Below are 27,172 nucleotides of genomic sequence, written 5' to 3' on the forward strand. Positions count from 1 at the left end.
AGTGGTGGGCCCAGGGGTGGGAGTCTCTGGAGCCAAAATCAGCACGGGGAGAGAGGGGCATATGCTCCCTCCTCACAAAATGGGCCAGGCCTAGTGGGATGGGGTCCCCGGGGTGATTTCGGCCTGAGGAGGTGGGAGGTGTGCCCACTCCCCATTTTTAAAGGTGCTTGGCCCTGAGGGATTGGGTTCCTGGGGGCAAAATTGGTTTGGCGAGGGGGGCTGCTCACCCCCTTCCCAGTTTAAAAGTTGCTGTGCCCCGGGGGATGTGGTCCCTGGAGCCAAAATCGGCCCAGGGAGAGGGATCTGAGTGTCCTGCTCCCCATTAAATAGCCCGGACTAGCCGGGTCCAGAGGGATGGAGTCCCTGGGACTGAAATCATCCTGGGAAGGGGCCTGTGTGCATCAACCCCTGAAATATGTTGCCGGGACCTGAGGAATGGGGTTCCCGGAGCCAAAAGCAGCCAGAGCAGGGGACACTGTGCTCCCTCTCTCTAGAAACAATGCACCAGGTCCTGGGGGATGGGACCCCCGGGGCCAATAGTGACCCAAGTTTGAGGTCCTGCATAATTGCTACCTTTAGGGTGTTGGCCACATGGCCGGGCTACGGGCCAGGCCATGTGGCCAACCCCCGACTGCACACGTCCAAAGGCTTTGTGTGGTGTGGGGTTGGCTGCATGCAGGGAGTTGGCTGCATGCAGGGAGTTGGCTGCAGGATCTTGCTGTGGCATGCGCAGCGGAGGTTGGACTTACGTATGGTAATTAAATTTTATTTTACGTTAAAAAAAAAAACTAGAAATTCAATGAAGATCCCAAACGTTACTTAGACATTATAGTTAGGAAATAGCATTAAAAGACCATATACAAACACTGAAAAAAACAAAGGCTACAGGGACAGTATAGTTAGGAAATAGAATTTAAAAAACCTTAGAAATTCACTATAAAAACAAAGGTTACTCGGACATTATAGTTAGGTTCAGATTTTACACACCAAAACATAGAAATTCAGCAGTTATACTTATACTTATCGCAAAAAACTATAACTCGTGCCCTCGCCATGCTCTGCTAATTACCCCATATATTACATCAGTATGACATCTTCTATGACATCATTGATAATATCATTGCAACAATTGCAATAAAATTATTGATGAGAAAACCGTGCATGGAGGGGGCGCAAGTTATAGTTACCTTAGGGCATGAGTTGTAATTATTTGAGATAAGTATAACTATAACTGCTGAATTTCTATGGCTGCTCCTGCTACACATTTAAAGAGTCTGATGCATATGAAACATGAACCTTGAATCCTGTAAATAAGACACAGCTCCGAAATTGGCATATTATTATGTCTCTCAAATTTCATGTAAGAAAGGGTATGGGTTGTGCAGCAAGATAGACAAACAGTTTTTTAATAATCAGTACAATGACTAAATGTGCCCTGAAGTAGAAATCTAGGCAGTGTATACAGAGAAACATATACTTCAAAGATTGTGGAATCTTTATAAAGTTATTTTGCATAAATGTGGATGTAGTTTCTTGAGCGTGGCAAAGCGCAGTCGACAATTACAATAGCTAAATGTATTTTGTGTTAAGGTTTGATCTTCCATTGACAGTACTGATCTAGCCCCCTGTGAAATTAAGTGGCAAGCTCTGTGTTTCGCGTCTTTTTACCTATGCACAAAAAAATCAGAGGGAGTTGTTTAAAAATGTACATTTTTCTACTTGGTTACATATTAGTAAAAAGGGAAAAAAACATAGATGTCTTTGCTCATTAAACAATATGACCTTTTTAGAAATCTTCCCTTTGCGCGGTTTTGAAATGTTTCCTAATGAAGCTGTAATTGGCACCATACACAATATCTTTCTTCTGTTGTATTGTCATGGCAACAGATGCATCTCGAGCACTTCCAGAGTTTGTAGAAGTTGAAATGTCTTCTCTGCCAGATGGTACTACCTTTGAAGACATCAAGTCACTGCAGAGTCTTTATCGAGAGCACTGTGAGGTAAGAAGCACTCAACACACGCATGCCAAGCCTCGGCGTTTTACTCTTTATCGCATGGAATCGTAATTTTCTAATGTGGCACATTCTAGTCTGTCATGCAAACAGCAGGGTATGTCTTAATTTGTAAAAACTCATTAGGAGACTTCTTTTCAATCTGCCAGTCGTTCCAAATTCCGAAAAAAAGTAACAGGTTGTTCTCGATTCCAAATTCTGTGTTGCATATGCCATTTTTAAAATTATTTGTATTTATCAGTTGGGCACAAAGACAAACCTCGTCCCATGGATACTTTCTCCTTGACCTTACATAGTTGCTTTTTATTTGTTTAATTTTAGCATCTCTGCATTGTAGTTTCTTTTTTATATTCTGAGAGTGCTGTCATTTCTAACACTCTCAGTCCTGATTGAGGGCCTTGGAAAAACGCTGTCATTTTTATCGGGTCTTTGACCCCTGCACATCGGTTAATAACCATATACCCGTTCTTTGTATAAGTAATTGTAATCTAGAATAGTTTTTTTTCTGCACTTCACTAAAGGTTCTTTATAATAAAGCTGCAGTTTGGCAGTAGAAAGTTGTGTTTGAAATTGTCACAGTTATCCAGATCTAACCAATCAACTTCATAATCTTATTTTTTCAAGAAGACGGCTGTAGCAGAAAATTCTTATATTGGGACTGCTCACTGCTTTGCTCCATTGTCTTGCCTGATCGAAATGGTGAAATTGTCAAATACGGCTTTTCTTTAGTTACGGTTTTACTGTCTGGATGTTTTATATTTTTCAATGATACTGGATTTCAAATTTGACAACTCATCCATAGGTATTCAGCTTTGCTACTAGGGCAGGTATTTGCTATGACAGCTTTATAATTCCATGACCATAGTACGTTCTGCCTTATTTCACTATAGCTATGATCAACCAGCAAAGAAAATGAATTGCAAACCGTGTGTTCGACCATCGAACAGGTTAGGTTCTAGAATCTTGCTGATCGTTGCTTGTGCCAGTTGGGAAAGGATCATGAGGGAAAAGGTTGTATGAGCTACCAATTCATGCCAGGCGAGCCCTCTGAAAATGACCGGCTAATTTTTTCTGAAAAAAAAGGTCCTTTGGAAAAGGTGTCATGTCCAAAAGGCGCTGCTGTTAGTCTTTTTATTGGGAGTCTCCCAAGTTCACTGTTACGTATCCTAATGCAAGATTAACTTATTTGTCTAATATACGTCTTCTAGCTTGAAAACAAATTCCACACACTCAAAATGTTGTTGGTTAATTGCTTTGACAACTATGCAGTTGTTTAGACCTCTGGCTTGAAGAATGAGGGAATGTCCCCTCTAGGTATGAGCTGCGTGCCGGTTTATTCCGTGTACGGATTTGTGTTGATTTTCCAGCTAGAAAAAGATGCTAAGGAATTTGTTCAATGTTTGCAAATGTTATTTTGTAACTATTTAGTATGTGTAAGCCAATTGGGACTCTTTTGCAGGTAATGGTGTTAATGGACTTGTATATTAACATTTCTGTTATTGGTTACCTGTACTTCTTGTGAACATTTCTCATATCCAGAGAATCTCATCTGACAATGTTTGTAACGTGGCTGCAAATGTGTTCAAGCATATTTTTTTTTACATCCGTGGAAGCAAATGTACAAAGTAACAAAGCATTGTTTGTCACAATACATCTGCTCTCAAATGCCTGTGGTTTTGTGGTGCCTGGCACTGGCCCCAAGGGGCTGCAATACTTGTGCAGCCAGAGCTATCTCCCACCCTCCCTGCCATGAACTCACGTCCATGGATGATTTCTAAGAAAATACCACTCCTTCCGCCTCCTTGGTCTGTCCATGCTCATAAGAGGTACTGCTACACCTCACCACACATCACCTCTTGCCCAAAGAGCACTGAACCTGCACCCCCTTACAACTTAAAGCTGCCCCGCCTCCGCATCTGTTACAGCACATCCAGAGTGAGACTACCAACAATTTGTAATTGACATCTTAATTCGATTTAATATATTCAGTATACCTCTCTATTTTGTCAGCACCATGCAGGGTTATCCCAATATTGAAACACTCAAGGCGCTTTCATAATACGCTTAGTCCATTCCCAGCAGACTTAGACGGCTTCAAGTGAATGGCCAAAGATAATGTCCCGTACACAGTACACACTGGCCGCAGCAGGTACTTTACACAGTGGGTAAATTATGTCAAATAATGAGGTTTTTAAAGGAAAGTTATCGTTGTTTACTTACATGACAAAAGAACAAGTCAGACTAAAATGCTATTTTGCTATCCAAAACTCCAAACCACTGATAGTTCCCAGTTAGGATAAGCTGCACAATCACAGTTCCCTCTCCCATGAACTGTTCATAATCAAACCTGATTCCACTGATTATATTACAAATGAAATCAAATACGTTTTTTCCTCCAAGCAAAAATTTATTATTTAAGACACATGATATGTGAAAGTACTGTAAGTACATGAACCAGTATATACATTTTAAATAGGACTCAGTAGAACTGAGTGCATAGCGTCGCTGAATGGCTCACAAAATGACAAAAGCTTGCGAGGGCATCATAAAAATGTACTTGACGTCTGTTGAAGGGAGGTTATTGGTACGTTCCAAAACTTAAACGTGAAATTTCCCTTGTTATACGTAGGTACATAACAATATCTCCACGTAGCCCAAAGCACTGGTCATGACGATTTCTGGGCATGACTGCATTTCACTCATATATTCCCGTTATCCTATTAAAGTATTATCCAAGCTTTTATATCATACTCCATTTATATTCTTTCATTTAAGTTAATATTGCTATATGACCTAAAACTGTGTTTCCTGATTTAATAACAGAATCTGAATAAACCTACGTTTTGTGTTCTTCTTTGTAAAGTTTGAAAATAGTTTTGACATCCTTTGTTTTCATTTTGAGTTCCGTCTCCACATTTGCATGTAACACCCTGCACAGAATTCCTAGGTTTTTCTTTGGTTATGTATTTTGAAACATCACCCTTTATTCTTTTTAAACTTTTAAAATTAATTTTAACCATACAATGCCCAAGCCTGACAGAGAGGCAGCAGTAAAGTAAAAAGCGATTTTCCATAGTGAGCCACACTGGTTCGCCCCCATCTGAGGCCAAACAATAAACATTAAACCTCAAGAATCGCCCTATGTTATCAATCAAAGACAGCCCTACGGCAATGCACCTCCCCTTCCAAGGATAATGGTCAAGGTGGACATGGCTCCAGGTGTATCCCTCTGTATCCGGCCTTTATAATGTCCAAACTTTGTAATGCTTCTGTGGGCACCCCCGACCAAGTAAGACATTCCAGACTCGTGCAGTGATGCATACCAGTGGCCCATCTGTCGCCACAGGGGGTGCTGCTTCTTTCCACGACTGTGCAATGTCACGCTTAGCTATCAGTAGGCCCAACCAGAACAGCGTCCTCTTAAATATATGTCCCCCCTATATCCTCCAGGATGCGTAGGAGAACCAATTTCAGATCCCTAGGTATCATTTGTTTCAGTATTGTCTCCAGAGTTCCCAATACTCCTTCCCAAAAATGTGATAAGACCGAGCAGCCCCAAAATGTGTGAAGCAGGTACCCCGTGGGGTTGCTGCAATGCAAGCAACTTCCAGAGCCAGCCAATCCCATTTTGAACAACCATGTTCTTATAAGGTATGTGTGATGCAAAAGTTTGAGCTGGATCACACGAAACTGAGAAGCTATCACTGCCTCATTAGCAGCAGCCACCACCCCAAGCAAGTCTTCGTTCTCTAGCCGTCCCAAGTGTTGTGTCCATGCCTCCCTTACCCTTATAATCGGACCAGCTGATTGTGCAGCAACATCTGATAAAAGACAGACAGTTTGTATCATTTGAGATTGGTAAATATGATTTTCGCCTCCAGGGGAGCGTATTCGGGATGACTGCATTGAGAGGCAGGTATGGCATGAGTGTGCCTCGAGCTGAAGGTAGCAGAAGAACTGAGCACTGTGCATGTGATATTCCGCCTGCGTCTCCTGAAAGGACTTCAGTGACCCATTGTGGATCATGTCACCCAGAGTCAATATGATGTCCCATCTAGCAAAGCTACAAAGAGGCGCAATCTGTGGGAGTCTAGTCCCCTTTCACAGGGGGGTCTCAAACGTGAGCCTGCCTGCCTACCCAGTGCCCTTCACCACGCCTACCCAGATAGAGAGCACAACCCGTGTGGAGGTAAGTGGAGGAGATAATTTTGGTCCCTAGACCCTCCATGCACTGTGTACACAGGGTTGTGGAACCCCCCAAATCACCAATTGTTGATTATCAGAAGGTGCGCTGCCCTGTAGTATAGTAGTACCTCTGGGGTAGCTAGACCACCTTCAAAGGTGGTTTTTCAACAATTCTCAAGGGCAATCCGGGAAATCCCTCCGCTCCAGAGGAGATCCCTTATCAGAGCTTTGGCTTTTGCATAGCAGGCTCGCCCAACTGGGAAGGGGTGGTTCTGGAGCTGGTACATGAGCTGTGGTAGGGAGACCTTCTTGAATATGGCAGATAATCATAAGCCTGGCCCTGTCTTCAGTAACAAATACCCCCAGGTATTTAAATTCCAGGAGAGCACCTGCAGCTCCAGTGCCCATGGCATGTCCGTTAGGCAGTGGGCAATAGGATATATGAACGAATACGGAAGATTTAAAGGGCACATGGCTCTGTCGTCTTGGGATCATCCAGATATAAGAAGACATCATCTTGTAGAGGGATATTCTGTCTCTGACCACCAAGGACCACTAGAAGCTGCAAAACAAAGTGCCCACCCTCACTCCAGTCTGTAGGGGGTATTTGCCAAGGTAAAAAGCATGGGGGTGAGGGGGCAACCCTGTCAAGTGCCTCTCTATATATTGAGCCAATCAGACACAGCACACCAGCGCTCACCCTCGCTCGGAGGCCTGTTTGTAGCTGATAAAGTTTGGCTCAAAACTAACACAGGTCATCAGGGCAAACCGGTAATCCCAGTCCACCAAGTTGAATGCCTTCTGGAAGTCCACTAGAAGCAAAGTTTGGTGACTTGGTATTAGAAATTGGGTATCAAGATGGCAGAAGTATGCATCCTGTCCTAGTAGGGAACACAATTCTAATCATGGCAAGTCTGTTACACACCATAAATTAATTTGTGCCCTGCTGTCTGCTGCCGTCCTTGCCTCGGAGTGAGAAGGACTGGACCTGCACCTGCACATCCCCAGAACCAAAGTGACTACCGGGGGCTGCTGGCTTGCTGCCTGTTCTAAAGTCTCAGTGATGTGGAAGACTTCACTCAACCATACTACAGCTTCTAGACTCTGCCAACTGTGAGTCCTGCCATGCCAAGTAGTACCAATCCAGTCCTGGGCCATTTGAATTGAGTTCTGCAGCGGTTTCTACAGACATCCACGAACCGTTGTCACTGTGCCCAATGGAACTGTCACATCTCTCCTCGACGCTGAAGCATCGCCTCTGAAGACAAAAACATTGCAGTGCCCACTGTGCAGCTCTGAACCAGCACATCGCCCTCAGTCCTGACACATTGCCTTTGCATCGCCTGCTGCATGACTCAATGGCAATGCATCTCCCTCATCCCAAAGGGTTAGACGTTGCACCGCTTCTCGAGGACATCACATCAACAACTGCCAGTCAGGGACGACGACTCATCCCTGACTGTGGATCGGAACCAATAGCCTTCTCATCATCCTCTCTGCTCCTCACTTTGTATCCTCAACATCGATGCATTCCTCCACACAAGGTACTTTTTCAGCGAGACAAGGTTTGTCCCTGTAACGGGCCATAGCTCCATCGCGTTCGGCCTGAACGTTTGGATTCACCCTGGTATTTTTTGACCACATAGCCCCTTTAATTTTCTAAGCACTATATTTGCAATACTCTTTAAAAAATTGTATCTCGACTTCTACATAATGGATTTTTGTTATTGTGGTCTATTGTTCATTAAATTAATGATCTATTTTTCTAACCTGGTGTAGATTGTTTTTATGTGTTGTTTTCATTATTTTACAGTTCTAAGTGTTGCACAAATACTTTAGACAGCACCTCCTATATTATGCCTGCCTGCTCTGTTCAAAGCTACCAGAGGGTGAGCACAGGTTAATTTAGGGTGTGTAACTCACTTGCTCGGACTAGGATTGTGGTGCCTACTTTGCCTGGGTGCATACCTCTGCCAACTAGAAACCTAATTTCTAGCACTGGGCAATATGCTGTTCATGTGGATTATGTTGTTGACCCTCCGAATGCTGTGCCTAGTGGCCCAGCGGGTCATAAACCCAAATTGGTCAGGGTGGACAAGGCGGCCACATTTTTACCTCCGTGATTGAGAAGAGACATTATGTCTGTCGTTCTGAGGTCCCTGGCCAGCTCACCCCTCATCAGGGCTTCACTAAAGGTCTGCGACAGCACCTTACCTGCCTGGGGCCATATAAGTCAACAGAACTCCACCAGGAAGCCATTGGACCCCAGAGCCTTGCCTGTCTGAAGCTGCTCAAAGCTGCCCCCAACTCCTTGCAGGTCACCTCTGCCTTGGAGTGATCCAAGCCAGGGCAGCCAACCCCACTGAGGTTCCATCCCATAATCCATGGTGCAGCAGAAAGCACCAAGAGGAGACTGTTCAGTGTCCCAACAAATTCAGAGGTGAGGGGTTGAGGAGAGTAGACACAAACAAGAGATCAGGGGAGCTCTGAAGAATGGCAGTCACTGCCACATAGCGGCCCGTGATGTTGTGTCACTCGCTGGACACCGCCAGGGGGAAATGCCGGTGGATGAAAATGGCCACACTCCTCGAGCTCCGGTCAAACACTGAGTGGAACACCTGCAAAAACCCAGTACGAGTCAAGATGGGGCAGTGATTACCCATAAAGTGCATCTCTTGGAACATTATGATGTCAGGATTGGATTTGAAAGCTGCTTTTAAAACTGCCCCTCTCTTAATCTTGTCTAACATACCCTTAACATTCCGCAAGAGGACACGTAGTCTCACTTTTGTCAGCCTTTATAATGTTGCCTTTTGTAAGTATTTTATTGATTTCGCCCTCTATTGAATCCTCTAATAAAATATTATGTCGAGCCACTATTCATTTATAAAATTCCTCAATTGATGTCAGGGGTTTTCAAAACTTAATATGTATACTTTTTGTAATGCCCGTTGTTGATTATTTCAGCTATAAGTATTTGCTGATCCGTGCGAGTCATTGTGTGGTATTTGCAACCTTCCTTTGCGATTTCCACTCTCTACCATCTTGATCTTCTCATGGCTTCCCTAATGCTAAGACTTTTATTTCAGTGTTTTTTGTAGCGCCAAAAATTACGTCTTGCCTCTACTTCAGCACATTTAAACGGCTACCTTTTGTTAATTTCTCTCTATAACTTCGTATCGTTTACTTTATGTCTGAAGCCATGTGGCAAAAATCAACAAAATCTTTGTTTTTTAGAACCTGAATGACTTTAAAAAGAGTCAAGTAATATGTACATACGTTTACGAACCACTTATTACATTTATTGTTGCGTAGTAGTTTTTCCTAAATCAGGAAAATACTGACAAATGACTCCGTCTCAGTGATTCTTTTGAGTGTCAGCTGTCTTAAAGACAGTTCGCACCCTAAGGGGCCACTGCGATTCCCCCTCACATGGGACTAAATGATCTTGATACCCTGCCCTCACAAAATAAAACGAACAGGGAAGTGAGACTGCCAAGCCAGCTGATTCCATGATACACTTCATCTACACATTTAAAGTAATCTTCCCCCCCGGGTTAAGGTTTACATGGAGTTTTGGGGCACAAATATTTTAATCGATTAGCAGACTGCAAATGAAAATGTCCCTTACCTGCAAATACAGTTCTCCAACTTTCACATCTTTCTTAGATTCATGCTTTTGAATTATTCTTTGTCCGATTGGGAATGCTCACTTCATTTAGCACAGCATCATTAAAGTCACCCATTAAATACTATATTTGTTGTCCCCGCAACAGTTCCTGTGTCACTGACTTGTTGCACATTGCTTTAGGCCGTGCACATGGCCTGGCAGCACAGTGCTCACTGTGCACGGTTTCACTATTCATAGCTTGCATTGTCAAACGGACTTTTTTCATGTTTTACATTTTTGAGACTTTGCTAAAAAAAAAATAACATTAATTTTCTAAAACATCTGTGGACCTGATTCCTGATTTCAGGTCTGCAAAGTAAGAAGGTGATCCATGGATATAGGCCCCAAAACTCAAGACTGACAAAAACGTTTTTTCTTGGGGAGAGGAAGGGTGGGTGTCTCCCCCGGGATCAGGGGATGCTGCCCTCTCCCTTTATGCCCCCACTTGAGTGTTCGCATTAGGATGCAGAATTTTGTGCCTGGTATCCTGTATTGGCTGCCACAATAGTGGCTTTCAATTGGTGCCAGCCAGTCAAGAAATTTGACATTCTAAAACTTAGCAAGCCAGGGTCAGATGTTTACACACATACTTCAAACAGCATCAAAGTACTGAGCAAATCCAAAAATGCCCATTCCATGGAAAGTGCATCTGAACCAGAACTACACAGTTGCCATCGCTAAATGGGAAATACAACTAATCGAAGGCATAGTCTCTGTGTGATTTCCTTGCATCCAGCTAATTACATAGTTACCTATTATATACTTCCACTTTATCAAATGGTGGAAATTAGAGCTCTGAAGCTTCTCCGTGGTGCTAAAAATGTCTGTTTTTTTTCCGGATGTAACAATTTCATTTAAGTTTATATATATATATATTTATTTTTCTAGGCAATTTTGGATGTTGTAGTAAACCTTCAGTTTAGCCTCATAGAGAAATTATGGCAAACGTTTTGGCGCTATTCTCCTTCATCTCCAGCTGATGGCACTACCATAACCGAGGCCAGGTTTGTAAAAACTTGTAAAATATCTACCACTGTTTTTGTATGTTTAATTTCATATTGTGTTTTTAATACAGGTTAATACATCGACAGCAGTGCTTTGGAAAGGTTCCAAACATCATATGGCCCTTTTGGGAATGACAAAATGTCAGGTTATCCATAGGTGGATAACCTGACATTTTGTCATAGATGACATTGTTGGTTGACATGCCTTTGGGGTCTGGACTAAAAGTATATTTTCGAATGTCATAATTAGAATTGATGCATGATGTAAAGTAAGAAACTTTCATGCCACTGTTGACACATATATGTATATAATTATAACTGTGCAGCAAAATGTGTGTGTGGGTGTATATATATATATATATATATATATATATATATATATATATGTATATATGCTCAATGGCATGTGTAGTTGCAGATACACATGCTATGCATAGCTTCCACCATCTAGTGTTGGGCTTGGAGTGTTACAAGTTGTTCTTCTTCAGAGAAGTCTCTTTTCGAGTCACGTGATCGTGTGACGACTCCTCTCGTCATAGTGCGCATGGGCATCGACTCCTCTGTTAGATTGTTTTCTTTCCGCTGTCGAGTTCGGACGTGTTTCCTTTCGCTCTGAGATTTTTGATCCGGAAGCTTTATATAACTCTATTTGACCGTTGGTATTGTTTCGATCGCGTTTCCATCTATAGTCGAGCCGATAGTACAGTCGAAAAACAGAAAGCGCCCATTTGGGCACACGCGCTCAACTCAGGCCTGTTTAGGTCTACCACGCCGAAGCCTGATGGATCGGACTCCATTCCGATTCTGTCCTCAATGCCACACGAAATTTCCATATACAGATCAACACGTGGTATACAATCTCTGTCTCTCTCCCGACCATCGAGAAGGGGACTGTGAAGCCTGTCGATCGTTCGGGTCGAAAAAGACGCTGCGTGACCGGAGAGCCAGAAGACTGGAGATGGCGTCGAAAAATACAGAGTACGTCGACAGCATAGAGGAAGAACAGGCCCATACAGCTGTTTCCATTCAAGACACTGACTCTGAAGAAGACTCAGAGGAAGGCCAACAGCTCACCGCAGCTCAGCATGTGAGTACAACTGCCCCTACGCCCATTACCAAAAGACCATGTAAGACGTTGGGTGCACCACTGCCAGAGAGCCATGGTTCCACCCGAAAGAAAATTATTGGCGACCGACCTTCGGGTTTGACGCCGAAAATGGCCACACCAGTTTCGATGCCGGAGTGTAGCAAATCCACCAAAAGCTCCACATCCGAGACGAGCAGGCATCCACACTCTTCGGAGTCGAAACAGGCCGTACTTTCGGGACCATAAAAAATTGTCAGTTTCGGAACCCAAAAAATATTTGTATACAGAAGAACAAGGACTTTCGAGCCGTTTAAAGTAGAGCTCAAAGACATTCGAAGAACCGTCCTCTAAATCACCTAAAACATCAGAATATATTTTTGAAGATTCTGACATTCAGCCTATACTTGAAATCATGGACGAAAGACAATCAAGGATTCATAGCCACAAAGAGACTGGGAGGCTCATTGCTGCACCTCCTCCACAAACAAAAAGAAAGTTGGCATTTCAAGAACATCTTGATACTGCTCCACCACCAGCAAAGATTTTTAAAAGAAAGGAGAAGCCATTACCCTTGCAAACATTTTCACCACCTTCGCCACAACATTTTTTTTCACCACCACCTGTTAGCCCACCACCATTGCCTTCACCAACTCACTCCCACACGTATTCCCATGGAGATACAATTGATCCTTGGGATCTGTATGATCCAGATCCCATACCAAGAAATGACCCAGACCTCTATTCTTCAAAACCTTCGCCGCCAGAGGATACAACTGGATACTTACAGGTCATCTCTAGGGCAGCTGCGTACCATGGGGTACTTATGCATAGTGAGCCATTAGAAGAGGATTTCCTTTTCAATACACTGTCCTCCCCGCATTCATGCTACCAGTGCCTACCAATGCTGCCTGGCATGATCAGGCATGCAGACAAAATATTTCAGGGACCTTTTAAGGCTAGGATTTTAACACCACGTATAGACAAAAAAAATACAAGCCTGCACGTACAGATCCAGCTAACATCATGCATCAGGTACCTCCAGACTCTGTTGTTGTCAGTGCTGCCAGAAAAAGGGCTAATAGCCAATCGTCAGGGGATACCCCTCCCCCTGACAAAGAAAGCAGGGAGTTTGATGCTGCTGGCAAGAGGGTAGCTACACTAGCAGCTAACCAAAGGCGCATTGCCAATTCACAAGCCTTGCTAGCAAAATATGGTAGGGCACACTGGGACAAAATGCAGGAATTATTACAACACCTGCCAAAAGAACATTAAAAAATGGCTGCTCTTGATGCTGCATACAGCAGCCAGGAGCGTAAATACTGCTATCACCATACGTAGACATGCATTGTTAAGATCTTCTCTTTTCAAGCCAGAAATACAACAAGCAGTACTAAATATGCCATTCGACAAAAAACATCTGTTTGGTCCTGAGGTTGACACAACAATCGAGAAAATCAGGAAATATTCAGACACTGCAAAAGTAATGGGAGCCCTATACACTACACCTTATAGAGGCTCCTTTTGTAAACAATTTAGAGGAGGCTTCAAACCCCAATCTCCAGATGCTTCTACCTCCCAACCTAAACAAGGCCAACACCAATACCAAAGAGGAGCATTTAGATGCTCTTATAGAGCCCAATACTTACGAGGAAAATTCCAGGCCTCAAAAAGTGTTACCACTCCAACAAAACAATGACTTCCTAAACATACCACAACCTTACACATCTCCTCTAGGGGGCAGACTACAGAAATTCCACTCCCAATGGCAAAATATCACCACAGACCAATGGGTACTTTCGATTATCCGCAATGGTTATTGCCTAGAATTGATTTCTACCCCTCCACACATTCCTTCTTGTTATCACAAGCTGTCCCCAGAACACAAGGTTCTGTTACAACAAGAAGTACAATTGCTACTACTAAAAAAGGCAATAGAATTAGTTCCAAAATCACAACACGGAACAGGGCACTATACTTCCTCATTCCCAAAAAGGATGGCACTCTCAGACCCATTCTAGATCTCAGACCACTAAATCTATATATCCTGTCAGAACACTTTCACATGGTAACCCTGCAGGACATCATTCCACTACTACAAAAACAAAATTACATGTCTGCATTAGATCTCAAAGATGCGTATTTTCATATCCCCATACATCCAGCTCACCGAAAATACCTAAGGTATGTGATAGCGGGAAAGCATTACCAATTCAAAGTTCTACCATACAGCAAAACAACAGCTCCAAGACTATTCACAAAATGCCTAGCAGTAGTAGTAGCTTACCTAAGAAGACAACACATACATGTCTTTCCTTAAATAGACAATTGGCTAATAAAATCAAGCACTATTATACAAAGTCAGCAACACACTCAATACACAATACAAACCCTTCACACATTAGGGTTCACTGTCAATTACCAAAAATCTCATCTTCAACCAGCACAGGTTCAGCCTTACCTGGGTGCAATTCTAAATACACAAAAAGCCTTAGCCTATCCAAATACACAAAGGATACAAGCTTTTCAAAACCTCTTACCGCATATACAGTCAAATCAACATTACACAGTAAGATTTATCATGAAATAATTGGGAATTATGGCATCCTGTATAGCAATAGTATTGCATGCAAGATTAAATATAAGAACACTTCAACAGTGCCTCTCACAACAATGGTCTCAGGCACAGGGTCAATTGCAAGATCTAGTGTTAGACCGCCAGATGCACAAGTCCCTTCAGCGGTGGAATCACAGCAATTTGATGAAGGGCGGTCATTTCAGGACCCTGTGCCTCAAACCACAATAACAACAGATGCATCAATGCTAGGTTGGGGAGCTCATCTCAACAACTTTACCATACAGGGAGAATGAAACTCAAAACAGTTAAGTTATCACATAAACCATTTAGAATTGTTAGCTGTGTTCCTTGCTCTAAAAGCTTTTCAACTACTTCTCAAACACAAAACTGTCTTGATAAAAACAGGCAATATGACAAACGTACTACCTGAAAAAACAAGGGGGGACACATTCATCTCAACTGTCCCTTCTAGCCCAAACAATTTGGAAATGGGCGATTCACAATTATATTTACTTACTAACAGAATACATCCCGGGAATACACAATCAGCTAGCGGACCTGCTAAGCAGGACACACCAACAGATACTAAAAATAAATGGGAGATTCACACTCAAGTACTTCAACAGTACTTTCAAAGGTGGGGGACACCAGAAATAGACCTCATCGCAACAAACGAAAACACAAAATGTCAAAACTTCGCATCCAGGCACCCAAACGGTAATGCTCTATGGATCAGCTGGTCAGGGATATTTGCTTACCCTTTTCTCCCTCTCCCACTAATTCAATTTTTAGTCAACAAACTGTGTCAACCTTCTCTCACCATGATACTCATAGCCCCCATATGGAGACAACAACATTGGTACACAATACTCCTCGATCTGTCTGTAGTACCTCACTGCAAACTTCCAAACAGACCAGATTTGTTAACACAAAACAAAGGTCAAATCAGACATCCCAATCCCTGTGCTCCAACGTAGCGATTTGGCTCCTGAAGTCATAGAATTTGGATATTTGCAACTTCCATTAGAATGTATGGAAGTTCTCAAACAAGCACGCAAACCTACAACTAGACAATGTTATGCAAACAAGTGGAAAATTTTGTTTATTACTGTCAATCTAAAAATATTGACCTACTTACAGCATCTATACAAGATATCGTATCCTACCTACCTTATTTGCAAAAGGCAAACTTAGCTTTCTCATCTGTTAAAATTCATCTTACTGCTATATCAGCATACTTACAAACTATATAACATACCTCTCTCTTTAGAGTTCCAGTTATTAAAGCCTTCATGGAAGAACTAAAACGTATTATTCCACCAAGAACCCCACCAGTTCCTGCTTGGAGTCTAAATATTGTACTCACAAGACTAATGGGGCCACCATTTGAACCCATGCATTCGTGTGAGATTAAATTTCTAACTTGGAAAGTTGCTTCCTTAGTAGCAATTACTTCATTAAGAAGAGTTAGTGAAATACAGGCATTCACTCTGGAGGAACCCTTTTTCCAAGTACACAAACATAAAGTTGTACTTAAAACTAATCCAAAATTATTGCCAAGGATAGTATCACCTTTTCAAATTAACCAAACAGTGAAATTGCCAGTCTTCTTCCCACAGCCAGATTCAACTGCTGAAAGAGCCCTTCACACTCTTGACCTTAAAATAGCTCTAATGTACTATGTGGATAGAACAAAACAGTTCAGAAAAACTAAACAGCTTTTCGTTGCCTTTCAACAGCCACATAAAGGTAATCCTATCTCTAAACGAGGATTAGCTAGATGGATTATTAAATGTATTAAAACATGTTACATTAAGGCAAAACAACAACATTTGATAACACCTAAAGCTCATTCCACTAGCAAAAAAGGTGCTTCTATGGCATTTTTAGGAAACATACCAATGGCAGACATATGCAAAGCTGCCACATAGTATACACCACATACATTTATAAAGCATTACTCTGTAGATGTATTTTCAAAGCAACAGGCCAATGTTGGTCAAGATGTACTAAAAACATTACTTCAAACAACTTCAACTCCTACAGGCTAGCCACCACTTCTTTTGGGGAGAGTAACTACTTTTTACTCTATGCATAGCATGTGTATCTGCAGCTATACATGCCATCGAACCTAGTGTACATCTGTTCGTGGTATGTAGTGCCGCAGATTCACATGCACCCTTCCTCCTCCCCAGAAGCCTGTAGTCGTTGCAGCTTCTTATTTGTACATTTGTATATACATTTACATTTGCATGGACATCTTATTTACATATACATTTTATAGCACATTTACATTCTTTCACTCTACCACTCCTTTCTACACCTTTTTGCGGAAAACAATCTAACAAAGGAGTCGATGCCCATGCGCACTATGACCGAGAGGAGGAATCACTCGATCCTGTGACTCTTCGAAGAAAAACAACTTGTAACACTCCGAGCCCAACACTAGATGGCGGAAGCTATGCATAGCATGTGAATCTGCAGCACTACATGTCACGAACAGATGTACACTAGGTGACATTTTCCATATACACATATGTATATATACACACACCCACCCAAGTGGTCTAAACACATTGGTGCAATTGTGTTTCAGTAGTTAAGTAATAAAAAATAATTTTCAAGAGTTAGCGGAGTGCAGTGCTTCCTTTGCAAATCATGTATATATTTATATATATATTTATTTAAAGTCAGGATGCCTCATTTTAAAAGGTACAGTGTCAGCTAAACACCATCGCTGTAGCAGGTAAGCAATAACTTGTTTTCTATTCTCCATTTAATCCTTTGCTGCATAAAATGTCTAAGCTAGTGCTACACTGTCCTCTTCCACCTGTCAGTTCAGTTCTAATAGGTTCTTCAAGACACCTCACTTTCTGAGGTGGTGTTGATACAAGGCCTGTGTGTTTATCAGTGAAAATGTAGAATATTTTCATAAATGACGGTATAAAAACCATGATCTTATTAAAGACACAGACAATTCTATGCAGCTCGTTTGCTTCTGCAACTCTCAGCATAATTGAACTTTCTCATCAATAGTCTTTAAACCCTTTTCATATATGTTAGCTTTTTTGTTTCAAAATTCTTTATTCAGGTTTATCTCATAAAGAAAGCACAACAGGGAGCAGAATACCGCATGTAGTACAACAGTGCAGTAGCCCAATGAAACCAGGGCACATGTGCACACAGTAGGAACACAAGTGGGGGAACAACCTATCGGGCTAACCGACTAAAAGTAGACGATGGTGGACAGGCTAGCCGTGAGCAGAGAGGAGGGAAGTATGAGGTGGGGGAGGTTGCATGGTGGTGGTGGGGGGGGCAAAGTCAGAAGCAACAAAATCAAAGCGGAAGAAGGGAGAGAATGAGAGCGGAGAAGATGGTAAAGGGAGCAGGAAAGAGGGAGAGGCAGGTAAGGAAAGGGCAGAGGAAGATAAGGCTTGGAGGGAGCAGAGTAACAGAAAAGGCATCCAGGCCTGGTCCTGGCAGTCCCTGGGCCATTACCGCTGAGCACATGGCCAAGAGGAAGCAGTCCATGGGGGTTGGAGCACACCCGAAGTGCCACGGTAACCCCACAGAGGCAGGCACCTAACAGCCAGTGCTGGCTGCTCAATGCCCACCGTCCTACAAAAAGAGCTCCCAGATCAAGCGGAAAATAACCTGCCTTTTCCGTAGGTTATAAATGACATGTTCGTACAAAGCTGTCTGGTACATGGAGGAGAGCCATTCCTCATTCTTGGGGGGGAAGTGGGGAGTGCCAGTGCCGAAGAACACAGTTCTTCACCGTTGCAAGGGCCATGTGGGTCCGGGAATGAGAATCTGCGAGCCCATGAGCACGATCAGGGATCAGGTCACAGGCACTGAGACCGGCAGAGTCCCACTCAGGGTGGCAGAGTCGCATTCAGCATGGCACCGACTGTCCCCCAAAAGGGTTGGACAGTAGGACAGCCACATAGGATGTTTACCAGGTTGCAGTGCAAGCATTTAGAAAGGAGCCGCAAGCCCCTCTCCTACAGTTTTTTCAGGGTCTAGTTCTATCTGTGCAATGACTTAGAGAGGTAACAATTCAGCTTTCCTGGCCCTTGTGGTCTAGCACATCCAGCAGTTCTGCCAAATCCTCTGGTTCATACTTCACCTACAAGCAAGTTTGCCACTTGGAACATAGACTTTTCATCAGAGGCAAGGAATATAGGAGACTTGTCAGAAAGCAGTAGAAGCAAAACATCACCCCTCAAAAGCGGCCCCACGTCTGGAGGTAGGAGAGCACGAGAGAAGGTTAGAGGGACCAGGACATTGGTCCCAGGCAGTGGGCAAGGCAGTGTTGCCACTGGAGGTAGCACCACGACTGGTGGGGTGGGAGGCCATCCTCCTCCCGGAGCACTGCAAAGGTTTTAAGGGTACCCTAGGCAAGCACATGGTGTATGGAGTGGATTCCCACAGCACACCATACACCACAGTTAAGCATCCTGCCACCAGTACGCGGGCCAGCACTGTTCCACAAGAGAGCATCAGTTGAGAAGAGGGGCGGTGGGCCCTCGACTAGGATTTATCCATTGCCTGGAGCATCGGGTCCATTAAGCTAGGGACGGAGGATTGATACCAATAGAGGGGGTAAAGCAACCAGTGGCACTCAAGCGTGGTGCTCTCAGTCATGGCCTGCAGCCGTGGATCTGGGAAGCATGTGGCCTTATTGTAAAACTGGCATTTTCAACCTGCATGACCAGCATCAATGGAAGGAGCTCATATAACTGTCCCAGCAGCAGTAGGAGCACAAGAAGATAACACAAGTTGTTTCTAAATTCTAACAAAAAGTTAAGAGTCATTTAATTATTGTGAGGACACAAAACGTAAAAGAAATCATCAGCCTTCAGTTTGTAAAGGAGTATCAATGGCCTGCAGACCTTGAATAACGCAGAATTATGGAGCACAAGAGTGGCAGCAACCGCCATGTATGAGATATGGTCTGCATCCTCTCTACTTATTAGCAATAAAACCCTTCAACTCAGTGCTATCCTCATTGAAGGCAAAGAAAGTGGATAGAAATAGAATCTTAGGGCCAGCAAATGATGCAATCTTAACTCCACTGAACCTACCACTCTTCTTGGGGAAAGTCTTAAGTTATTTATCAACGGTGGCATGATGTAGCCTCAGACCATGTTACAGGAGTCCGTTAGAGGTCATGCATAGAGCAGTACACAGAACTGAAAAACACATACCCTAAAGACACTCCTGATAGCCTACACCATTCCTCTCATGCTGGCAGCATTACAGGTAATACTGGATCAGGGTGACATGGAAGAAATACCCCTATACGAATCAGACTCTTTTTATTTTATTATTGTAAAAAAGAGCAGTGTGTTGTGTCCACTTAATGACCTGGGCCTCTGAATTGTTTTGTCCTCACTACCAAGTTCAAGATAACAGTATTGCAGCAAGTCCAAGAAGAGGACTTTCTGGTGACAGTTAACTGAAAGATGCCTACTTCACATTCCATCATATCTGAAGGAAATGAAATATCTTTTTTGTAAGTGGCAAGCATTATCAGTTCCTGGTACTGATATTGAAAGTCAAATCTATTCTGACATTATTTGTCAAATTCTTGTCCATCATAGGAGCACATCTGTTGCACAGTCATATATGAAGATCAGTACCTACATTACTTGTTGATGAAGGGGACAAAGATTTAGCAATGCTACAGCCGCACAAATATGGCAGTACACAAACCATACTCTTGTGCTCCACTGACAACCTTCTAAGTTGTGTCAACACTCCTCTCAAGGAAATCTGCGTGGGCAGATAGAAAAAAAATTGAAAGCAGTGCCAAATCTGATGCCACAAAGAACCCTGGTGCTTTCAAATACTACACTTTTTTTTTATCAGCCATTCACCATATAACAGACTTTGTGTAAACCTGCTCTTTAGAATAAAGACATAATATATTAATCTGCTTCCTTTTTCACAGCTCCTCACTGTACTGCTCCAGCTATGTCTTCAAGGAGTGACAGAATCTAGTTGTTGTTTCAGACGTGGTACTGCAATGCCTGCAGTGCTGAGTACAACAGAATTGACCCATTGGCGGGTATGTCACTGATCCATTCCCGATATGGATAGTAACAGCACACACTTCACATAAAGAGTGGGGGGGTGCACCTGGAAGAATTAAGTCAGGGTCTACAAGCTCTGTATATTAGTTTATCAAGATATCTATCTTAAGTTGCAAAAGGTTGGCTAGACTTTGAAATCCATCCAGTCCCACATACAGGCCAAGGTGCTATGGATCCTGATGGACAGCACCACAGGAGTATGTTGTTAAGATTAGGGGGGAAATGCCAATGCTCCTCTTCAGACAGAAGCAGCCCGTAATAGTCCAGGAAGCTAAACAGAGTAGCAGGGCCACTCTGCAGAAAGTCAGGTGACAGTTGGAAGTGGTAGCACTATCAGACAACTGTAGAGGACGTCTTCAAGGGACTTCTTGGCTACAGATTAAAACACACAATTTCTAGACTGTTCCACTAGATACCCAAAGCAGCTATCAAGGGGCAATGCCCTATGAATAAGTTAGTACATGGCATTTGTGTACACCTCTACCAATTTAACTTATTCCAAAGGTGGTTATATATTTATGTCTGTAGGGCTGCATAGGTAAAACCCAAAGAGAGTAATGGAACACTGAGGTAACATATTGCATTTCTGTGTAGGCTAGCCAGCACTGGTATTTGCACCTCACAAATATGTCTCCTTACAAAATACACAACATGAAACTGTTGTTATTTCAACAGGTCTTAAGAATGTGCCCTGGCCGAACAACCACCCATACCCTGGTTCACTGAACTTAGTGACTTGGTTTCTGAAATTAGAGAACATGGTAGTTAATCCTACTGTAAAGAAGTATCGACCTCATCAGAGAGACACAAGACCAACTACACCATATTGCTATGCAGCAAGTGATATTCTTTGCCCCATGGTGTATTCAATTACAGACAGTGCCATTAATTCACTAAACACTATTGTGTTGACATCAGGCAATGCAGTAAGCAGTAATTGGCCATACAGCACTAAAGAATCTGTAGCCACTCACTTTCCGAACCCACATCCATGAAGTAGGAGCGTTGCAATAGATGCACATAATTTGAAACTGTAATAGGTTAACTCTGCAAAAGGAGAATGGCACTCATATTTAACAATAGTTCTTCAGGAATTCCATCATATGCATCTGTCAGGCCAAAGATCACTAATTACCAGCATACCTGTGGCAAGGATTTTGGGACCTTTATCCTGTGAGATACCCCAATGGGTGTTACCCCCTCATCATTAACCTAGGACATTTGGAGTGTGAAGAAGGAGGTGTTGTCTTGAATTCACCATAGTTTCAATCCCTACTGTCTCTATCAATGTTTCAGGGTATGTTTAGATTTTGATGCAAGCTTGCTAAGGTGTACTGCAACAGAAGACAAACTCATTGTCTCTTTAGTCTTTCAAGCCTTCAAGATTCCATAAGCAAACCCAGGCTTGCCTAGGATGCAGTTTGTATGTTTAGACTAAAAAGTATGCCTTTATTGGCCAAGGCAGTCCAATATAATGCAAAGCACAAAGATATGAAAAACTTGGGTTTAGGCACTCAGTAACTTAAACATGAGATCACGAAAGTCAAGTGGAACAAGCAAGTCTTTTACATTTATCTAAACTGACTGACATTTAAACGGCATTTGCTTTAAGGCTACATAAACTTTCATATTCAAGACCACTCTGACCCCAAAAACTGGGGTTCATGATCCCTAGGCACAGCCATCAGGGTTGTTAGTCCTGGCTACTGTAGGCTATACTAAGGAACACTTCCCTGAAGATCATAAAAGGCTACCTTGAACTGTATGAGTCAACTTGGGGAGAGGTAGCACATATTTTGGAGAGAGTGAGTAATGTAATGAAACAGGGGGAGTGTCTCATCATCTGGCCGGCAGCTAGCTCACAAGCTCCATTTTCTGCATGAATTGAAACGTGTATATTTGTACTGTGATCAATGCGTTTTGAGATAAAGACATGGATCGATGACTGCAGGTCTTGTGATGAACCAGGTTTGTGCAGCCTACACATGGTATGCTCATTTTCCACAAACATTGATATGGCTTAGTTGGTCTCTGGTACTATGATAACCCCAAACTCCATTAATATTTAAATGTTGAGCACACGTAGGCTCTGCCGTTTAGAATATGGATTCAGTATTACCAGGATTTAACTTTAACAGGTTCCGGTCATGTAACTTACTAACTCCGGTGATCTGGGTTATCATTGAAACAAGAGGCATCCAAAAATCTATTTGTAAAGTAAACAACATGGATAAAAATAATGACCCCTGATGATCTATCAAAAGGAAATGATACCTTGGTCATTACTTGGGAAGCCATTGTCATATGTTGTGAAAAACAAGATTCATGTTGTAAACAGTTTCTCCTGTCCCTCGTAGGTTTGTTAGATAAGGGGGCAGAAACCTATGGGGTCGTATTGTTGAAGCCTAGTGACACACCATCTCAATTAAGGTGGTATAGTATTTATCTAAGAGATCATCTACAAAGTACAAAATAATGTAGGTCCGATGGCCAAGCCAAGCACCTGATTTATTAGAACTAAAAGTGTCTTAAAGATCAATGCAGTTGAACTACATGCTTCTGTAGAGACGGATTATAAAAAGCTAACAGATAGATGAAATGGCAACATTGATTTCCATCGCTATATGTTCAGTCATTCCAGCTAACCTCCAGATGGGGAATTGGGAATCCACAAGACTTCTTGGCTCAGTTTTGAAGCCAATTTCGACAATATATGGCAAGGTTGCATCATGCACAAGTGCTTCTGTCTTTAAAGAACTGGTATAATTCACATCTCTGAACCTTTTATCGAAACACACTTTTGGACCTTGCCTATTTTTTCTGACCCCTTTTTGTTGATGTTAGGACTTCTGATCAGTGCTAAAGTGCATGTGCTCTCCCTTTTAAACTTGGTATGATTGCCTTACACCTGATTGGCACATTTAATTTACCTGTAAGTCCCTTGTACAGTGGTATCCCAATACCCAGGGCCTGTAAATTAAATGCTACTAGTGGGCCTGCAGCGCAGCTTGCTCCACCCACAGAAGTAACCTTTCAAACCAGGAGGAAGGCAAAAAGTTTGAGGATGACCCAGTAAAAAGGGTCAGGTCCAACACACACTTATAAATATGTGTTCTGAATGACTCATACTGTACCTCAACCAGAAGATTTCAGAATGACGGTTTCTTTATTCCACAGTTCTTGTGCTGAAAAAGCCCCTAGGACATATTTCCACTGGCATTCTTGAAAGGATAGATAATCACCATCTAGTAACAGCCATTATCAGGTTTACTTCTTCGGATCTCTTGGTTCACAGCCTGGAGCTTTACAGATTACATCTTCTGACCCACAACAAGTAGCTGGAGCAAGTTGCTTTGCAGCCACATTATGGCTGGTGGAGCTTCGTTTACAATTATTCCTTTTAACCAGCTCATATTTAGTAGTTCTGTGTCAAAGGATCACTGGCTCTTTAAGGGTAGTTAAAACAAGACCTGCTCCAGCACGCTCATAGTTTGGACCTATCGGCCTGCCAAATGTGATGCCATTTAACGTGAGGAAACCTGACATGCTACAGTTGGCCAGGACATCATAACCTATATAGTCAGTGCTTTAAATGGAAAAATAGAAGTTCAGGTACTCTGTAATAAAGTACCTGCTTGTTTCTGAGAAATGCCGGTACTCTCCAATTAAAAGTATTGCGTTTTTCTTGAGATATGCCGGTACTCTCCCTCTCAAAATAAAAAAAGTGCCGGTACTCAGTACCGGAGAGTACCGGCCCATTTAAAGCACTGTATATAGTGAATGCTCAAATAAGCGAGAATAAAATCCTCAAATCCTGTCAATTTATGTGTGCAAACCTTGATGTCCTTAGAGAAGAAAACTGCAGAGATACTACCTATGCTATTCCCCTTTCACACAGTCAAAACTATTCTTTAATTGAATTTCCTATGTGCCTATTTAAGTGTAAATTGCATTGGCTCAATATTGTAATCATCTAACACCTGGTATGCGTCTTTGTAATTTGCTATCAATGCTTTTGCAATCGTTGTCTTGAAAGAGTAGCAAGTATGTGAATTACCAGCATTGTGTGTCCTATTTGATAGAAATGTTCCTTTGGTCTACCAGCGGTCTCCTTCCACCCCCCATCTCTGATTTCACTACTGTGCCTTTCCACAGCAAGCTCAGAAGTGGGGCTGCTGTGTCCTTTAGCATGGCCAAGCGGATGAGACCCCAATTTTCAGCTGATGAATCAGTGTTTTGAATCTGAAGATGCTGGTGCGCTAATGCTAGCACGTTGGTAGTCTAAATGAGTCTCTTCTGTAGGCATCCGTTGTGATAATAGTTCACGAGTGCTCTTATCAGCAAAATGTCAACACTAAAAATAAAATCTGTTTCTCTAATGTACTCATAACTTCAAATTCACTGTGTGTAAATCTTTTCATGCAGCAATTTGAGTGAAATCGAAAGTCGACTACCGACGGTGAAACTGATTACTCTCTGCAAAAACGAATCTATCTTGAAGTGGATGTGTAACTGTGACCATGTGATGTACCAAGCTTTGGTGGAGATTCTAATTCCTGATGTCCTAAGACCTATTCCTAGTATGTGTTTTTATTTTATAATGTTTCACAATACATGTTTTTCGTAGGCAGAACTTTAACCAAATTCTTATTTTGATAATTAAATTTAAAAAAAAAAACTTTCTTTTTCTATCACTTATTTTTCTGCACTCCCTGTTGGAAATTTTACTGTACTTGACAATTCGTTTTGCAAAATATGACTACCAACGATCACACTTTGTGTAGAAATTATTAATCTTAATATTAGATGATCTTGAAAAAGGTCTAAAACTTTGGAATTATTGTCTGTGATTGTGCATCTCTCACTAAATACTCCTGACAGTCGCCAAACTACGCTCCTCCACGGGAATGCTGTACGTGGAAGAGAGTGTGTCTGTCATGTGGCCTGATGGTTAGTGCTTTCAGTTGTGCTCTTAACGAGTTTTGTTGCATTGACTACATTGGAATTTAAAATGAAAAGGAGTGGGAAATTGGATGTTTAATTATTAGCTGATAGAAGGTGTAGTGTGTCTATGTGGGAAATGTTTTTGTGTTGTGTCTGTGGCAGAGATTGAGCAAACCCTGTGGTAGTAAGCATGTTGCTGCACCTACACACGAGTATAGGAGAAAAGTGTGAGAAAAGATGCCGGCACCCAAGATACCTACAGTAGCACACAGTCTAAACCACGTTAAGTATAGCCATAAGAAGTACCCAAACGTGACGGCCCACTCAAGAGTGGTTGAGGAGCAATCCAAAGGAATGGTTATTATGTAATCAGTTTCTGCATATGATCCAATAAGTACAATCAGGAGTGTGAGGGTCCAACTCGTAGGAATGGGTATCACTCAGTTAGCTATAGTTTATGTTCATATGGGTCCACAGTGAAGTATCAAAAGCAGCCATTATATGAGCAGCCTTTAAATATGCCTTTGGAGTCCACCAAGGTGTAATAGGGAGCGTCCTGTAACAATGAGCTATATACAGCCACCGTGTCATAGCCTCTGATTGGTTACATGTGGAGCAACATAGGGGCGGCATTATGTTGTGGTGTATGGCTGAAAAGCCCTCCCAGATGTGGAAGGGATCAACCAATAGGAATGGACATTATATATCCAGCCATGGTACAGGCTCTGAGGGGTCCATCCAGGAACAGCAGGGAGTAGCCCAATGTATGTCTATCCAGGAGCGGCAAAGGATAGGCCATTATGCAGCCAACCATAGATAATGTTCAAAGGAATCTGAAGAGAAGCTGCAGTAGAGCGGTACACGGGAATGGCATTGTACAACCAGCCATGCTGTGTGGTGTGAGTGGGCCACTCGGCTGTCAGTGGAGCAACGCAGATGAAAAGACGTTCTACAATCAGCCACACCATAGTGTCTGAGGTTTCTGTTAATGAGCAAATCAGAGATATGAGCAGTATACAGCTAGCTATTGTAAATTCTCTGCTGGGTCTGCTGTGGAGTGGCTTATGGGCAGCATTACGCGACAAGGCATTGTAGATGCCTGAAAAGTCAATCCAGACACTGAATGAACTTTACAAAACCAGCCATGCAACTTGCTCCAAGGACTCCACTTATGAGCCACACGTCGTTGTGTAGTCATTCCACGATTGACAAAGGAATAGCAGTTATGCAAAGGAATAGCAATTATGCAGTCAGCCATAGGAATTGGTCCTAGGGATCCACAGAGCAGCTACAGCAGAGCAACCCATAGGAATAGGCCTTATACATCCAGCAATGCTGTATAGTCTGCAAGGCTTTACCGATGAGTAGCACTGAAGTCTTTAGGAATGAGAATTGTACACCCAACCATGATGTATGATCTGATGGGTTCATCGTAGAGAGACAAAGGGGTGTAACTCAGAATAGCTAAATGAAGCATTGCTGTGCTGCAGGGCGGTACATGTTTACCCCCTACTTTGATCAGGTGCAGTGACAAGGATTTCATGAGTACCTTCAAAGACATCACTTGGCACTGTGTCGTAATGCTGCTCTCACAAGA

The 27,172-nt window shown here is 42.5% G+C and overlaps 1 protein-coding gene across 4 annotated transcripts in view; it reads left to right on the forward strand.

Annotated features, from left to right (window-relative positions):
* Window positions 1-27,172, forward strand: part of RFX3 (regulatory factor X3) — a 555,440-nt gene that overhangs the window by 464,915 nt on the left and 63,353 nt on the right. For all 4 annotated transcript variants that reach the window (XM_069228385.1, XM_069228414.1, XM_069228395.1 and 1 more), the window contains 3 exons: window positions 1,888-2,000; window positions 10,756-10,871; window positions 25,057-25,211. In XM_069228385.1, the coding sequence (XP_069084486.1) occupies window positions 1,888-2,000; window positions 10,756-10,871; window positions 25,057-25,211 (384 nt within the window). The remainder of the gene's footprint in view (window positions 1-1,887; window positions 2,001-10,755; window positions 10,872-25,056; window positions 25,212-27,172) is intronic.

The sequence above is a fragment of the Pleurodeles waltl genome, chromosome 1_1, assembly GCF_031143425.1.
Source record: "Pleurodeles waltl isolate 20211129_DDA chromosome 1_1, aPleWal1.hap1.20221129, whole genome shotgun sequence".
Lineage (NCBI taxonomy): Eukaryota > Metazoa > Chordata > Amphibia > Caudata > Salamandridae > Pleurodeles > Pleurodeles waltl.